The 17,541-nt window shown below is 55.0% G+C and overlaps 1 protein-coding gene across 9 annotated transcripts in view; it reads right to left on the minus strand.

The window, feature by feature from the left end:
• Positions 1–17,541, minus strand: part of Znf236 (zinc finger protein 236) — a 90,519-nt gene that overhangs the window by 9,612 nt on the left and 63,366 nt on the right. For all 9 annotated transcript variants that reach the window (XR_013429454.1, XR_013429455.1, XM_078029861.1 and 6 more), the window contains 4 exons: positions 17,212–17,391; positions 14,421–14,608; positions 8,677–8,808; positions 2,474–2,668 (listed from right to left, as the gene is read on the minus strand). Coding sequence is in view for 7 of the 9 variants with exons in the window: in XM_078029861.1 (XP_077885987.1) it covers positions 2,474–2,668; positions 8,677–8,808; positions 14,421–14,608; positions 17,212–17,391 (695 nt within the window). In the remaining 2 variants the exon portion in view is untranslated. The remainder of the gene's footprint in view (positions 1–2,473; positions 2,669–8,676; positions 8,809–14,420; positions 14,609–17,211; positions 17,392–17,541) is intronic.

A 17,541-nucleotide genomic window follows, 5' to 3' on the forward strand; every position in this document is an offset into this window, starting at 1 on the left:
GCAGAGCCAGACTCCTGGAGTGATCTGTCGGGGGACCGTGGAGAGATGTCTGCTGGCCCCCTTCCCTCCATGTCTTGGACAGCACTGCCTCTCCTCACAGGGACGTGTCTGTACGTCTCAGCGCTCCCTTGCTGGCGGACCTGACAGAAGCTCAGGGCACACAGAGGAGGCACACTGCCTCTGCTGACAGTGGAGGTGGGAGCCAGGCCTGCATCCGGGGCCAGGAGGCGAGCGCAGAGGCTGCCGGGACCTAGTGGTGGCAGAGGACCCAGCTTGAGGGGGCCTGCAGGACATCAGCATGGGCTTCCTCCTTCTGCCGGGCAGAGGTCCATCTTTCCCTGTGGGGTCACGAGTGCTGGACTGGTCAGGGGCAGGATGGGTAGAGATGGGACGGGACCCCTGCTTCCTGCACCTTCCTACTGAGTGCCTGGTAAAGCACCTCGTTCCCATCACCTCCTCACGGGGCCTGTGAGGACCTATCCATCTGCCTAAAAGGAGAGACCCCAACATCCCCGTGAAGTGGAGCCCTGGAGAGGTGGCGCCAGCTGTAGTTCGCGCCCGCCCTGTTTCTTCCAGTCAGCACCCTCTTCTTTCCCAAGAAGGGCTTCTCCCTGGAGTCTTTTCTGGAAGTCCGTGGCTTCTCATCTCCAGCCCACTTATGTTAACAGACGTTGGCCATGATTCTGACAGATGGCACTGAGCTGCTGTCACCTACGTCAGAAGGTGGGGACAGCATGCTGCAGCATGAGGAGGGGGTCGGCTTGCTCTGGTGGGACGGCTCTTAGACACCCCGGGGGCTGACAGCCTGCAGGGGGTGAGCAGGGGCTGCATCCACGCCCAACTCTGGGGCAGGCCTGTCCCCAGAGGCACTCAAGCAGACGCCATGAGCACCCACACTGCTCCAGCTCTCAAGAAGCCCTTCTGTAACAAGGGAGGGTTAGTCTGGGTCTAGAAGGGATCTTGGGAGTGAGGACATTCAGCTGCCAGTGAGTTAGCCAGGGAAACCCGTCAGAGCAAGGCTTCAAAGCCACTGTCACAGAAGCAGCGATCATCTGCCAGAGCCCCATTTCTCCAGAGCAATATGGAGTCCCCAGGAAAGGCCCCTCAGGCAGAGTCAAGACTGACTGCACGTGACATGCCTCTCACTGCCCTGTCCCGTCTCCACCCAGCACGGCGAGGCCCGGCTTTCCAGGACGCTGGGCAGTGCGCGAGGTCAGGGGACCTGGGAAAGCACATGCTGTGGCCACTGGGCAGACATGCTGCAGGTGGAATCCACCTGCAGTATCCATGCAGCCATCGAGCCACAGCGAAGGTCGCAGGCAGCCAGTCCCTTGAGAGGCCAGCGACGGCTGACGACACCAGGCCCCGTTCTGCCTGTGCCTGCCTCCACAATTCCACCCTCAGGAACACGCGGGCGGCAAGGAGCGCGCTGCAGCTGAGACCTCTGCCTCCTCCCTTTCCCAGCAGCACAACCACAGCACCAAGTGCAAACAGGCCCCTGGCGCCCAAGACCGGGCCACCTCCTCTGCGCTCATGCCACACCCCCTCAGGCACCACTGCTGTGGTCCCGACCCTGTGCCCGCTGCCGAGTTTACCAACAGGAGATTTTTAGGACAACTTCAGATTTATAGAAAAACTGGGCAGCGCCCCACAAACCCACCCCATGCCATTTTGTATCAGTACTGGGGTGTGGGTCACAGGAACCCCAGTGTGGACACGCCGTCGACTCACGGTCACGAGCTTTCCCTAAAGCCCACTTTCTGTCCCATGTCTGCTCAGGCTCCTCATGGCGGTCATAGGCTCTCAAGACTCTCCTTGTGTCTGAGGACCTCCAGCTGAGGGGTCAGGATGTCCCTCAACTGGGATTCGCTTAGTGTTTTACTTGTGATTCGGCAGAGGTGACAGGGTTCTGGAAGGTTGCAGCAAGGATGCACATCGTGGGAGGTGTGACCAAGGATGTGGACGCCAAGCATAGCAGAGCCACCCTAACCTGAACCCTGCCCAGCCCCTCGGAGAAGAGCGCCAGGGGGCTCGTGAGAAGCCCCTCCCCACAGCCCTCCTCTTCCTCCCACCTGCGAAGGCCTCCCTTGGACGTCACCCTTCACCCCACCGCCCGGCCCTGTGGCCACAGCTCTGCGCCTGTGCTGAGGGGCACCTCTGGTGAGCAGGCGCACACTTGCTCAGCCCAGCGCAGTCACCGGCTGCCCCGACTCCTGCCACACGCTGGCAGCTCTTCTCAGCCCTGAGCCCGACGGGGGAGAGGGCATTCCAGCGCCTCCTCAGCCTGGCGGAGACGGGTTGGAACTGCACACGAACAGTCAGCTCTCTGTGCACAACACCTATGGGGACTAAGTACCCGGGCTCGCACACTCACATCACCGTCCTTCTCATTGGAGAAAAATGGGCGAAGCGCACTTATTTCCACCAGTAGGAACCGTGTGTGCTGCCCGCGGCTGCGGTCCCAGGGACGTACCTTGAGGTGCGTGGCGCGCTTGAAGGCCTTCCTGCAGATGCGGCAGCCGTGGATGCGCTCCCGGCCATGCGCCTCCTTGCTGTGGTGCGCCAGCACGGCGGCTGAGGAGAAGGTGCGGGCACACTCCAGGCACTGGTGCGCCAGGCTGTCCTTCTCGGGCTGGCTGCCTGGGGCCAGGGCGGAGACGTCGGCCACCTGCGGGAGTCGGGGCCTGTGACTGCCAGACACACAAGCAAGGCAACCCAGCAACCCACACCACACAGCGGCCGTGCACCGCAGCCAGCTCCCGCCTGCCTCCGCACGGCTGCCTGGCACACTCGAATCCCCAGCCAAGGGCAGATCAGCCCCACCGACCTCTCTGGCCACCTGGGCCAGGCCGCCACCACACAAGCCCCTTCCTCAGCCTAGCGACGAGCAGTAAGGCGCCTGACGCAGCGCAGGTGAAGACCGGCTGGGCGATGCGGGGAGCCCCGTGGCCTGGCCACGGGCCAGCCTCACGGCTTCGCAGCACTTCTGCTTCGGCAGACAGCCTGACAGCCCTCAGGAGGCTTCCAGCCTGTGGTGAGATGAGGCACTTCCCCCAAACCGGGGTCCGACCAGTGAGTGCAGAGGAGGCCCACTGCCACACCCCGACAGACACGGAGCTGGCAGGGACGAAGGGCTGTCAGCGCACCATCCTGGTTCACCCACGCTGGTTCACACACACGGGACACAGGGAAACGGACCCTCATTAAAGAAACGCTCCACAGCAGCAAAGGGCTCAAAGGTGCTCCGAGGTGGTTAATCTGTGCTATTAAAAAACAGAGGAGGGAGCAGGGAGCCAAACAGAGACACCGCAAACGCATGGCAAGCCAGGCCTGGTCTACCTGTGAAGAAGCCAACAAAAAGCCTGCACAGAAGCTAAAGACCCCTGTGAAAAATGGCCTCCCAGCTGCTACTCTATAACTGCAGACAAAAAACCGCCACGGGGTTGGCAGAATCGGTACCCAGCGCCGAGCACTGCACAGAACCCAGAGCGGGCAGAGTGCCTGGCGTGTAGAGCGAGACGCCAGCACCTGACCCACTCCATTCAGGAGAAACCGCCAGCACAGTGGCGCACGCCTGTGGCCCCAGCTCATCCGGAGGCTGAGGCAGGAGGACCTCAGTTCAAGGCCAGGTGTGTCACTGAGAGACCTTGTCTCAGAATAAGAACTAAAAAAGGCTGGAAGCCCCAGGGTAAAGCCCCAGGACTGGGGAAAACAGAGACTGACTGTAAAACAGCTTCCACACCAGCCCTGCCCCACACCAACAGGCAGCAGGCCACCAGGGCGCAAGCACCCCAGGTCCTCATTGCACCTTGGGCCACAGGTGCCCGATGGCCTCGGAGGCACCTCCGCAGAGCTTGACCGACTCCACAGGGCGAGCAGGGCCCCCGACAGCGCAGTGGGCTTGGGAGACACCTGCTGAACCCCCTGCCAGGAGGGGAAGGACACACGGAACACAGCAAGTGCAACGAGACCTCCACGTCACAGAGACACATGCCACTGGAGCCAGGCCTCGTGCACTTCCAATCTGTGGGGGGTATGTGTGTGGGCACGTGGTGTGTGTGGGGAACGTGTGTGGGCACGTGGCATGTGGGGGGGAACGTGTGTGGGCACATGGTGTGTGTGGGGGTACGTGTGTGGGCACGTGGCGTGGGGGGGGGTATGTGTGTGGGCACGTGGCGTGTGGGGGGGTATGTGTGTGGGCACGTGGTGTATGTGTGAGGAATGTGTGTGGGCACGTGGTGTGTGTGGGGTATGTGTGTGGGCACGTGGCGTGTGGGGGGGTATGTGTGTGGGCACGTGGTGTGTGTGTGGGGAATGTGTGTGGGCACGTGGTGTGTGTGGGGGTATGTGTGTGGGCACGTGGTGTGTGGGGGAACGTGTGTGGGCACGTGGCGTGTGGGGGGGAACGTGTGTGGGCACGTGGTGTGTGTGGGGGTATGTGTGTGGGCACGTGGTGTGTGTGGGGGTATGTGTGTGGGCACGGGGTATGTGTGGGGAACGTGTGTGGGCACGTGGCGTGTGTGGGGGAACATGTGTGGGCACGTGGCGTGTGGGGGGGAACGTGTGTGGGCACGTGGCGTGTGGGGAGTATGTGTGTGGGCACGTGGCGTGTGTGGGGGAACATGTGTGGGCACGTGGCGTGTGTGGGGGTATGTGTGTGGGCATGTGGTGTGTGGGGGAGAATGTGTGTGGGCACGTGGTGTGTGTGGGGGGAATGTGTGTGGGCACGTGGTGTGTGTGGGGGGTATGTGTGTGGGCACGTGGTGTGTGTGGGGGGTATATGTGTGGGCACGTGGTGTGTGTGGGGGTATGTGTGTGGGCACGTGGTGTGTGTGGGGGGAACGTGTGTGGGCACGTGGTGTGTGTGGGGGGAACGTGTGTGGGCACGTGGTGTGTGGGGGGGTATGTGTGTGGGCACGTGACGTGTGGGGGGGAACGTGTGTGGGCACGTGGTGTGTGTGGGGGGGGAACGTGTGTGGGCACGTGGTTTGTGTGGGGGGTATGTGTGTGGGCACGTGGTGTGTGTGGGGGGAACGTGTGTGGGAGCACGTGGTGTGTGGGGGGGAATGTGTGTGGGCACGTGGTGTGTGTGTGAGGTATGTGTGTGGCCACGTGGTGTGTGGGGCAGTATGTGTGTGAGCACGTGGTGTGTGTGAGGTATGTGTGGGAGCACGTGGTGTGTGTGTGAGGTATGTGTGTGGCCACGTGGTGTGTGTGTGGGGAATGTGTGTGGGCACGTGGTGTGTGTGTGAGATATGTGTGGGCACGTGGTGTGTGTGTGAGGTATGTGTGTGGGCACGTGGTGTGTGGGGCAGTATGTGTGTGGGAGCACGTGGTGTGTGTGAGGTATGTGTGGGAGCACGTGGTGTGTGTGTGAGGTATGTGTGTGGCCACGTGGTGTGTGTGTGAGGTATGTGTGTGGGCACGTGGTGTGTGTGTGAGGTATGTGTGTGGGCACGTGGTGTGTGTGTGAGGTATGTGTGTGGGAGCACGTGGTGTGTGTGTGGGGTATGTGTGTGGGCACGTGGTGTGTGTGTGGGGAATGTGTGTGGGCACGTGGCGTGTGGGGGGGTATGTGTGTGGGCACGTGGTGTGTGTGGGGGGAATGTGTGTGGGCACGTGGTGTGTGTGTGGGGTATGTGTGTGGGCACGTGGTGTGTGTGGGGGTATGTGTGTGGGCACGTGGTGTGTGTGGGGGGTATGTGTGTGGGCACGTGGTGTGTGTGGGGGTATGTGTGTGGGCACGTGGTGTGTGGGGGGGTATGTGTGTGGGCACGTGGCGTGTAGGGGGAATGTGTGTGGGCACGTGGTGTGTGGGGGGGTATGTGTGTGGGCACGTGGCGTGTGGGGGGAACGTGTGTGGGCACGTGGTGTGTGTGGGGGGTATGTGTGTGGGCACGTGGTGTGTGTGGGGGGAATGTGTGTGGGCACGTGGTGTGTGTGGGGGGTATGTGTGTGGGCACGTGGTGTGTGGGGGGGTATGTGTGTGGGCACGTGGTGTGTGTGTGGGGGGAACGTGTGTGGGCACGTGGTTTGTGTGGGGGGTATGTGTGTGGGCACGTGGTGTGTGTGGGGGGAACGTGTGTGGGAGCACGTGGTGTGTGGGGGGGAATGTGTGTGGGCACGTGGTTTGTGTGGGGGGAATGTGTGTGGGCACGTGGTTTGTGTGGGGGGTATGTGTGTGGGCACGTGGTGTGTGTGGGGGGAACGTGTGTGGGAGCACGTGGTGTGTGGGGGGAACGTGTGTGGGAGCACGTGGTGTGTGTGGGGGGTATGTGTGTGGGCACGTGGTGTGTGTGTGAGGTATGTGTGTGGGCACGTGGTGTGTGGGGGGGAATGTGTGTGGGCACGTAGTGTGTGTGTGAGATATGTGTGGGAGCACGTGGTGTGTGTGTGGGGTATGTGTGTGGGCACGTGGTGTGTGTGTGGGGAATGTGTGTGGGCACGTGGTGTGGGGGGGGTATGTGTGGGAGCACGTGGTGTGTGTGTGAGGTATGTGTGTGGCCACGTGGTGTGTGTGTGAGGTATGTGTGTGGGCATGTGGTGTGGGGGGGGTATGTGTGTGGGCATGTGGTGTGGGGGGGTATGTGTGTGGGCACGTGGTGTGTGTGTGAGGTATGTGTGGGCACGTGGTGTGTGTGTGAGGTATGTGTGGGAGCACGTGGTGTGTGTGTGGGGTATGTGTGTGGGCACGTGGTGTGTGTGTGGGGAATGTGTGTGGGCACGTGGTGTGTGGGGGGGAATGTGTGTGGGCACGTGGTGTGTGTGTGAGGTATGTGTGGGAGCACGTGGTGTGTGTGTGGGGTATGTGTGTGGGCACGTGGTGTGTGTGTGGGGTATGTGTGTGGGCACGTGGTGTGGGGGGGGTATGTGTGTGGGCACGTGGTGTGTGTGTGGGGTATGTGTGTGGGCACGTGGTGTGGGGGGGGTATGTGTGTGGGCATGTGGTGTGTGTGGGGGGAATGTGTGTGGGCACGTGGCGTGTGTGTGAGATATGTGTGAGCACGTGGTGTGTGTGTGGGGTATGTGTGTGGGCACGTGGTGTGTGTGTGAGGTGTGTGTGGGGACACGTGGTGTGTGTGGGGGGTATGTGTGTGTGTGGTATCTAGTATCTGTGTGGTGTGTGTGTGGAGGGGTGTCTGGTATGTGTATATGGTGTGTATGTGATGTATGTCTGGTGTGTGTGTGGTGTCTAGTATGTGTGTGGTGTGTGTGTGTGTGTGGGGGTGTGTGTGTGGGGTGTGTGTGCTGGGTGTGTCTGGTATGTACGTGGTGTGTGTGGTGCCTAGTATGTCTGGTGTGTGTGTGGTGTCTAGTATGTCTGGTGTGTGTGTGGGGGGGTGTCTGGTATGTGTGTGTGATGTATGTCTGGTGTGTGTGTGTCTGGCATGTATGTGGTGTGTGTGGTGGGTGTGTGTGGTGTCTAGTATGTGTGTAGTATCTAGTATGTCCGGTGTGTGTGGATGTGTGTGTGTGTGTGTGTGGTGTCTAGTATGTGTGTGGTGTGTGTGTGGGGTGTGTCTGGTATGTATGTGGTGTGTGTGGTGTCTAGTATGTGTGTAGTTGTCTAGTATGTCTGGTGTGTGTGTGGTGTCTAGTATGTGTGTGGTATCTAGTATGTCTGGTGTGTGTGTGTGTGTGGTGTCTAGTATGTGTGTGGTACCTAGTATGTCTGGCGTGTGGGTGTGTGTGGTGTCTAGTATGTGTGTAGTATCTAGTATGTCTGGTGTATGTGTGTGTGATGTCTGGCATGTGTGTGGTGTGTGTATGGGTGGCGTATGTGTGGGATGTGCCTGTGTTGGGAGTGGAGGCCTAAGGCAGAGGCGCCAGGTGCTTGGCCCTCAAGAGGAGAGGCCAGCAGGGGAACCCAGTGACCTCTCGGTCATGCTGTCAAAGGCCCAGGGCTGCCCAGCAGGAGCCAGGTGAGTGGAGCTCAAGGCCACCGCGCGCACCCGAGGCACAGCACCCATCTGCTGACCCTAGGTCTCCAACATCCTCACTCCCTACCAAACAGTCCCCCTGGACCAGCGGAGCTCAGGGCCAGCAGCCTGGCACAAATGCCCAGAGCCTCACTCCTGCACTCGGTCACGGTGCAGAGCAAGGAAGCTCCAGATCCACCAGGGCACCAATGCCACCCAAAGCCTTCCTGCGTCTTACCCCTGATCCCGCGGGTGCAACGTGGCAGGGGGCTGGGCACTGCACAGGCTTGAGGTGAGGACATCGGTCACACAGGCCAAGCGCCAGGAAGGGCCAGCCTCAGTATGGGCAGCAAATGTCCACAAGCAGCAATGTGGACCCAGGGCGATGGGCCTTCAGGCGGGAGCAGGGGACCGTGCCCAGGTGCGAAAGCAGAGGCTCCTGCTGGATGAAGCCCTAGACTCACCAGCCGCCAGTTCTCAGGAAAGTGGAGCGAAGGAGCAGAAACAGCCCCTGCAAGCCCTAAGGCAAGCCCGTGCTGCCTGAGCTCCTCAGTGGGCAGGCTGCAGGGGCGGGCTGCAGAGGGCCGCTTGTCCCCCAGGACACATCCAGGCTGGAGGTGCCAAACCAGTCTCACAAACAGCCCCAAGGATAGAACTGGCCTCCACCAGGTGACTTGCGGACGCATGCCCCCTCAAGGTCAGCCCGGCCACATGGGCCACCCCGAGGTCCATGCATGTGGATAAAGGACATGCATACCTGGTAGGCGATCTCTTCGCATGTGCCTGATGAAGACTGTGGGGTGTGGCTCACCAGTATGACTTGCGGTGAGCCCGCTCCACCTTGGCCCGAGAGAGATGGATCCGTGAGTAGCGCCGGGAACTGCTGACCCTGGCCAAGAATTGTGTTAACTTTAGAAGAATTGGTATTATGTTATTATTCATTCAGATCATTACCAAGTAAGCAGAAATTCAAAAGACCTTTCACGGTGCAGCCACTGTGGGAAGAAGACTCACCAGACAACACAGCCATCGCAAAGAAAGAAACCTAGTCCACTGGACTCCTGTGGACAGAGGTCAGGCAGCACTGGGACAGCCAAAGAGGGAACACAGTGCAGACGCCACCAACTGAAAAATGCACGGATGCGTACAGGCATATATGTGGTGGTGACAGTTTGGGGTCACAATGTTCCCCAGAGGGTCATGGACTGCACAAGGGCTTGGTCCCCGATGCAGCAACACTCCAAGGTAGAGCCTAGGGAGCAGCTGGATCACAGGGATCTCCTCTCTCTCCACTGAGGGATTCCTAAGCAGATGGGCTCCTGGGAGGTGGTGGACACTGCTCCCTGCGCCCCACTCTGTTTCCCAGCTGGGATGCGGTGAGCAGCTGTGCTTTGCCCTTCCCACAATGTCCATCACCAGCACGGCGACTGAAAGCCAAAAGAAAGCTGCCTCCTGTGAGTGGCTTTCCCAGGTGTTCTGTTGCAGTGACGGAGCGTAACTCAGGGGTCTCTCCACAAAACGGAACGTCACTGGGCAGTAAAAAGACATGGAGCAACATGGAAGAACCTGGAAACCATGCAAACTGAAGAACAGCGTCACACAAGCCCGCCTACCCTAGGACTCCACAAGTGACCCACAGGTAGAAACGGAGGAGCCAAATGGCTACCAGGGGAGAGGGATAGGGGAGGGCTGGGCAGCCTGGCAGGGAGAGCAGGGCGTGAGGGACAGTGCACCAGGCTGCTGGGGGGTGGAAGTGTTCTCCACCTAGACCAGTGACGATGCCCACGTGTGCGGCTCCCTGTCCAAGGGCATCCCAACTGGCTGCCGAGAGGACCTACTACACACAGATGAGCAGTGAGCAACCGGCACCTATGTCTTAGGAACCTGGTCAGATTTCTTCTCCTAAACCAGGTCTTCGTAACTGTGAGTTGGCGGGGTACAGTGTGACACAGGGCTGTGAGAACAGAATGTGCAATGATCAAGGGAGACATCGTGTTTCCTCCTCCTGAGAATCCTAGAATTCCCCTCCCCAGTGCTTGATGACCCAGGCCCACATGTCACCTCAGGTGACACAGGGCGGGCCTTCTTTTTCCTGGTTAAATGGTGGAATTCAGCTAGGCAAAAGCTGTCCCTTATATAAGTGGGTAGACCCAGTGGAATGCCATAATACTGCAATTTAGGTATTGACTAACAACCTGCAAAGAAATGGATGTTCGTTTGTTTTAAGAAAAAGATTCAATTTGGCTATCATACACAAAATGGCTGAGTCTCGGTGAAACCAGCACCTTTAGCTATGAGAGTAGAGATAGGTGAGAAGAACACTTCAGCAGGCAACAGCAGCTAGAAGGGCCCCAAGCAATAAATGCCTGACTGACACAGTAACCCAGGGAGCCTGAATGGCCTCACACTGCACATGACTGACACAGTAACCCAGGGAGCCTGAATGTCCTCACACACTGCACATGACTGACTGACACAGTAACCCAGGGAGCCTGAATGTCCTCACACACTGCACATGCCTGACTGACACAGTAACCCAGGGAGCCTGAATGTCCTCACACACTGCACATGACTGACACAGTAACCCAGGGAGCCTGAATGTCCTCACACACTGCACATGACTGACACAGTAACCCAGGGAGCCTGAATGGCCTCACACACTGCACATGCCTGACTGACACAGTAACCCAGGGAGCCTGAATGTCCTCACACACTGCACATGACTGACACAGTAACCCAGGGAGCCTGAATGGCCTCACACACTGCACATGCCTGACACAGTAACCCAGGGAGCCTGAATGGCCTCACACACTGCACATGCCTGACTGACACAGTAACCCAGGGAGCCTGAATGGCTGACATCAGTCTCAGTCTAGATGCCATGGGTGCATGCCCATATTGCTAGTGGCTTGGGAACCGAGGCAAGAGTATCACAAGTTCATAAGCAAGCTTCAGCATCTTAGTGAGGGTCTAAGTAACTCAGGGATATCCTGTTCTGATTAAAAAAAAAAGGCTTTGATGTCGCTCAATGGTTAATTGCCTCTGGGTCAATTCCTACTCCCAAAGTAAATAAATAAATAAACTCCCTCTATACATCTACGAGTTTTAACAGGCTGAGGTGGTAAAGCACCCAGGGAGGTCTCTGGCTTCTGCCACTCAGGTAAGTGCTTGCTCCCTGTGTTTAGTAGCGGAGCCTCTGGGCAGCGGTAACAGGAAGTGGGGAAAGTGCAAGGGGAAGAGAGCCGGCCTCAGCTGGCGTTTAAATACTCCGTCTGTGGAGGACTAGGTTCTCTTCTCACAGGAAAGACACTGCCTACGGCAGGTACCAGAACAGACCGACTCCTGCAAAGGCTCTTCAGGGATTCCAGAAAGAGAAGCTTCCTAAATGGACTGGGGTCCTTTCCCACAGGTGTCTTTACAAAGCCGATGGGGGCATCTGGGCTATCTCCACAGTCAGTCTGCTGGTACCTGGGCATGGACTACGTCTTGTGTTTACCGCCCTGCAGGGGCACGCGCTGAGCGGTGCTGCTCTCACGTCGCCCACAGCAATGGCACTTCTCTTGGCATTTGTGGCTCACTGCAGCTACCACCTGCCTATCGTATTTGAAAAATGGTGTCAAACTGGACTTGTTAATTCAGGTTCTTTAATCAAAGGCAAGATAAAAAATGAAAACCTGCTGGGCAGAAGTTCTGGTATACACCGGAATCACTGTTGGGTCATAAACTGAAATACTCCCAGCCTGAAGCTGAGGCACCCAGCATTCACAGGGGAAAAGTCACAATTCCTTTTGGATTGGAATGACAAAATTGTAGACATAAAACACACATTAGCAGTAGTCAGGGATAAAGAAGGGTGAGTAGCTATAAAAGGGCAGCATGAGGGGTCCGGAGTGGACTGTCTGCCCCACTCCGTGGTGATGACTCCAGGCTGCAGCACGTGCCTGCATTTTTGCTGTCTTTCCAAGATACCACCATGCGGGGAGGAGGAGGAAAGGGCACAGAGGCCCTCCTTCCTAGTTACTACAATGCTGGAGAGCCCACAATCCCCTAAAAGCAGAAGCTTTTACAAAGAAACACAATGTCATTTACTGGCTGCTTATTTGTGTTTTAATTGCAAATAGTAACTATTTTTAACACAAATGCCCCAAATAAAAAATCTAGAGTCCGGTAAATTCTACACTTGAGAACCCACATGTCTCACGTGAACCCACTTAGATGGTATCACCCAAAAGTCCTGTTGGTGGATACCGTTACTGACACTCTACTTATTTCTTTTTTAAATATATCTTTAGTTATAAACAGACACAATACCTTTATCTTTATTTATTTTTACGTGATGCTGAGGATAGAACTCAGTGCCTCACTCATGCTAGGCGAGCGCGCTACCGCTTGAGCCACATCCCCAGCCCCTCTCTACTTATTTCTTTGCTATACTTAGTCTCTACTTAGGGAGAAACGACAGGACTCTGCGCTCCCCACGTGCACAGGAACTTCCCACAGGCGCATGCAAGCCCACAATAGTTGCAGGGAGGCTCGGTGCTGGACAGCCTGGCTGCTGCACCTGAGCCAGAGGAGGCCGCCGAACCCACTAGGGGCTAGCGAGACCCAGGAATGCCAGTGGTGAGCCCAGCTGAGAAATGACCAAGAGTTGACACTAGTGATCAATGCGTGACGTGACAGCAAATTTCCCAGATCACCACCAGGCCCCTGAGAGCCAATCTAGTTCACTAATTATAGGTACTAAAACTTCATCAGAAACATTCTTCTCAGCAGCGCATATGACTTTACTGCCCTCAAGGGTCCTAAATAAATACCGCCTCCAGAGAGACATCACAGGGGTTAACACCCGAGAGGGCCCCAGGAGTGAGGTGGAGGAGAAGACAGTGGAGAGAGGTGGAAGTTCTGGGAGCTCCCGGCAGCAGGGGTGGCCAAGGCCAGCACTACACTGAGAGAAAGGCCCCTTTCCACACACAGGTCTTTCACGGGACTGCCCCACTTCCAACTCACTCTCAACTAGGACTCAAAAAATCATAATTACATGCCTGAGCAATTGAGCTTCAGATGTTTTGCACCCAACAACTGCCTGGAATAACAGAGTTATATAAACTGAGAAGAATTCATGTATAACACACTTTTCTTCAGAAATAAGTGACCTCTTCAGAGTACGCACTGAACACCTCCGCTCTCTGAGCAGACGTCTGGCCGCACCTTTCTGCTCCTCTGAAGCCCGTGGCCCAGAGTCTCCCTTCCCCGTTTGCCTCGGGAGCGTTCTAGGGCTTCTCCACAAGGTTGCTCTACACTGAAGGATGTTGCACATCGCTGTCTTTCAACTATGACAAAACTATGTTTTAAATTAGGATTAACTACGGATTTATAAAAATTTTTTTCCAAATGTTTTGCTATTACAGATTCAACTTTGCCTGATGGACAAAACTACATAAGAATATTATTTAAGTAAATTACTTAAGAGTGCTTTTGCTTTTAAAACCATTTTCTTTCAGGAACTATAAAAAAAAACAAAAATATTAATATATGATAAGTATCTGAGACTGTCAAAACTTACAAACACTTATAATAATTACACGTTTAGTTGTTGCTTCCCCTTAGTCCCTGGGACCCTAGTTTCCTCCAACTGCGCAAAACAGATTCCTCACTTCTGACCCCTCTTGGTGCTCTTCTTCCATCTCCTCGCTAAACCTGAGGAGGGCTGGGTGGTGGTTCGTGGTGGAGTGACCCCAGAACCACATTAAAACAAAAGAACAAAACCACCAAACCCAAGGAGCACATGAGATTCCAGGACCGACATAAACCCCCAATGCTCAAGTCTTGACTGACTCCTATCACCTGTCTCTCCATCACCATCACAAACTGCTAATTTTCATGACCACCTATTGAGTTTCAGGTCATATTTTTATGACAGTAAATAACTGTAACGATTTAGGTGCTGCCAGGCAGTTTTCCAGCATCCTGTGAAAACACATAGGCCTTGGATCCACCATGCGCCAGGAACCTCAGTGATCAGGGCACCAAGGACCTACCAAGCCCCGTACCCCTGTAAACAGCACGATATACTGTAAGGCTTGCCTGCAAAAGTGAATGCTGTAAGGCCTCTTATCAGGTTTTGCAGTATTAAAATTATAGGAGAAGACATCTACGATCCGAGTTTACACCACACAGTACATTATAGACCCTATTTCTGTAAAAATTTTTAAAATATGTATCCGTATGTGGGACTACGAAGATTTAGAAGGACAAGTAAACGAAAATGTGCACCATAATTCCACTTAGGTATTGATTAAAGACTTTTTTAAATTTATTTTTTATGCTTTCCTGTGTTGCCTGAATTTTCCCCCCATTTTGGGTCTAACATGATTACTTTATTTGGCCAAATTTTAATTTTGAAAGAAAACATTCAGAGACATTATACATTTGGGAAAGAGCAAGTTCATGAAGTTCCACGGTCACCCTCTGAAAAGGACCCACCTCCCCCAGGATGCTCACCTGAGAGGTGATATTCAGTGTCACCGTGTCCAGGCCTCCTGACAGCACGCCCTGAGTGTCGGCCAGGGTCAGCGTGACGCTGGCATCGCCCCCCACGCCTGACGAAGACATGACCAGGTTCTGCGTGGAGATGGCCGATGGTGACATGGGTGTTGTGGAAGGCAGGCTCCCACTCGTAGGATTGAGCTCTGCGAGGTGGGCAAGAGAAAGAGGTCAATGCAAGGCAGGCGGGAAGGGCGCTGGTCCCGAGGTTCACAAAGGAAAGGCAGAGCCTTTAACCCAAGTTTTTGAGAAGGTTCTTCTCAGTTTCTATATATCTAAGGTGAGGATGCTCTGCTGCTTACTGTAATACTAAAAAACGTGAGTAAAAGAAGAGTGAAAATGAGACCCACAGCCCAGTCACTGCTGCCACTGTAGAGGGAAAACTCAGGTGAGGACTCCCGGGAAGAGGGACCACTGAAGAAAGCCACAGACAGGACCCACTGAGCAGCAGCTGGTCCACAGCGCACGCAGCAGGAGAAACCGGCTCCCACGGCTGCCCTGCTCAGGCCCCTCACCTCAGTGCCTCCTGCTCTGAAACACGGGAGGCAGAGGAACCCTCACGCAGTCCTTCAACATCAGCTGACTCTTTCTTAAGTTTCTCCAGCAAAAGGTAACAGAACTTTTAGATGCTTTCCCTTACAGTCAGTGCTAGGAGAACGAAGCCGTCTGGGACAGAATCGGTAATGTCAGGCCTTTCTTGGACACAGCAGATGCCATGCTCCTCCTGGCAAGCAGATGGTCTCAGAGGGATTGCCTGACCTACGAGAGCACGCAGAGGCTGGTACAGTGCTACTGGTGAGCGCAAGCACGCAGGCACAGGCACAAGTGGCACGCGGGCACAGGTGGCACCCAGGCTCCGTCCTCAACTTCCCACTCATCCTTCAATGGGTGCCATGAGCATCCCAAGATGGCAACCAAAGTTCAAAAAGCTACACCCCAATTATGGAGAAAAACAACAAAACCCTCTGCCGACACCTGTGAGGTGCGGTCGCGTCGGCCAGGAGCCTGCCCTGGAGCCACAGCCAACAGCAAAGCCAGCTCTCGCCTGCATCTGCCTTCTGCAAACACGAAGTCCCTACGACCCACACTGTGGAGCCCTCCCTGTGCTGAAAGCTTGGAGCGCTCAGAGCAGGAGGACCACAGAGGCTGGGATCTGCTCTCCATCTGCAGAGCAGGCTCCAGGGGAAGGTGAGCCACTTTTATTAACAACTGGGCTGGGCTGGGGAAGCAAAGGACTATTCTTGCCTATATTAAGAAGTGCCGTGGAATACAGCGGCCAAGAAGGCATCTTTTGAACTGAAAGTGAGAATCATTCATTGAGTGTTTCTGATGGGGCCTCGCTCAACGCCACCCATACTGGGGTCCTCAAAGTCAATCTCATCAACAAAACAGCTTTCTTTAAATAACCACCTACGGTTCCAATATTAAAAGTCAGCTATACATCAGGAAAAGTCAATGTTAAGAGCATCTAAAATTCTCACATTAAAAAAAAAAGGAATAAGGCTGGGTGTGGTGGCGCACACCCTGTCATCCCACAGCTCAGGAGGCTGAGGCAGGAGGAGCACGAGTTCAAAGCCATCCTCAGCAAAAGCAAGGCACTAAGCAACTCAGTGAGATCCTGTCTCTAAATAAAATACACAACAGGGCTGGGGATGTGGCCCAGTGGTTGAGTGCCCCCGAGTTCAATCTCTGGTGCCACAGAATAAAAACAAACAAAGGAATAAAGACACCATACTGGAAAACAAAGGTTTCTGTTCTCACAACATAGCCTTTCTTTTAATCCCATTGCTAATTTCTGCAAAGATCTCACTGAAATAAAAGTAAAACACCCCGGGTGGCCTCATGGCTGAGTTGGCGGGAACTTGGTCTGCTGTGCTCCCCTTTACTTGCTTAAGGGGAAACAGGGTGTTTCCCTCCCTCACACCAGATCTCCACAGAAGGAATTTTTATTATCAGTAAAATGGCTCTGTTATTTCCAAGGACAACTTCATGTGGTAGTTATGAAGATTAAGTGAACTAGTACAAACGCATCAATATTCAACAAGCTACTAGAATAACACCTGGCACGTGGACGGGGCTATAAAAATCGTCACGTTAAAAGTGACTCCTAGTTCACATGAAGAAGGGCTCAGGGCTGAAAATCCTCGGGATGAAGCGTGCCAGACACACGTGACGCTAACATAGGCCAGAGCACACTGTGAGGACTGTGGCCATGCCAGGACCCAGGCAGGCGCGCACCCGGAGATGGGTGCTTGCTCACCAACTGATCTGGGCTATGACTAACTTGTACACCTACGTGAGCTACACTGCCCAACGACATTTTTGGCCTGTTTACCTGCTTTACAATGTTCTACCATATTTTAATTCTTTCTATATAATCTGAGTAGGCTTCTGAAGACAAAGAGCAGGTGAACACAACGGGTCTCCAAGATGTCCTTGTTGACACAATTCACCCAGTGACTGCCTTCGGTTTACAGAGCATGAGAAGAATCACAAAGCTATCTGTTCTGCTCTTCACTGAACACAACACTGCAAAATCACAGGCTCTCTCAAGACCAATCAGTGCATCACACAGTCGACTCCGCGTGCAGGAAGTGACAGGAGAAACCACGTCCTGATTTCTGGCAGGAGCTCCCAGGCTCGTGTTCCTCACACCTAACCCTGGTCTACGCCAAGCTGTCCTGGGAGAGGAACCACATGAGCGTGGACCTGAGCTGCAGGGCGAGGAGGAGGAAACCCACTTACTAACCAGAGATAGTCAGCGTGATCTCCTGTGGGGACCCTGAGGAGGACGTGGCAGTGGGACCCGCTGCCTGGGCCAAGACCTGGCTGAGACTGGAGTTGTTGATGGTCAGGGTGATCTCGTGCGGGCCCGTGGATGTGGACACGAGGCCTTGAGAAGTCATCACTTGAGTGAGGTCCTGGGTCCCTGCTCATCAGTACAAAAGCAAAGCACAGCTGAGATCTAAACCTGCACATTTATCCTCATATATATTAAAAGTAATTAAACTGTTATTTCAACAAGACAAAGATTCAAAATGACCTATCCATCACCTCTAGTTAGTTCCTCTAAGATAAG

This window comes from Ictidomys tridecemlineatus, chromosome 13, assembly GCF_052094955.1.
Source record: "Ictidomys tridecemlineatus isolate mIctTri1 chromosome 13, mIctTri1.hap1, whole genome shotgun sequence".
Taxonomy (NCBI): domain Eukaryota; kingdom Metazoa; phylum Chordata; class Mammalia; order Rodentia; family Sciuridae; genus Ictidomys; species Ictidomys tridecemlineatus.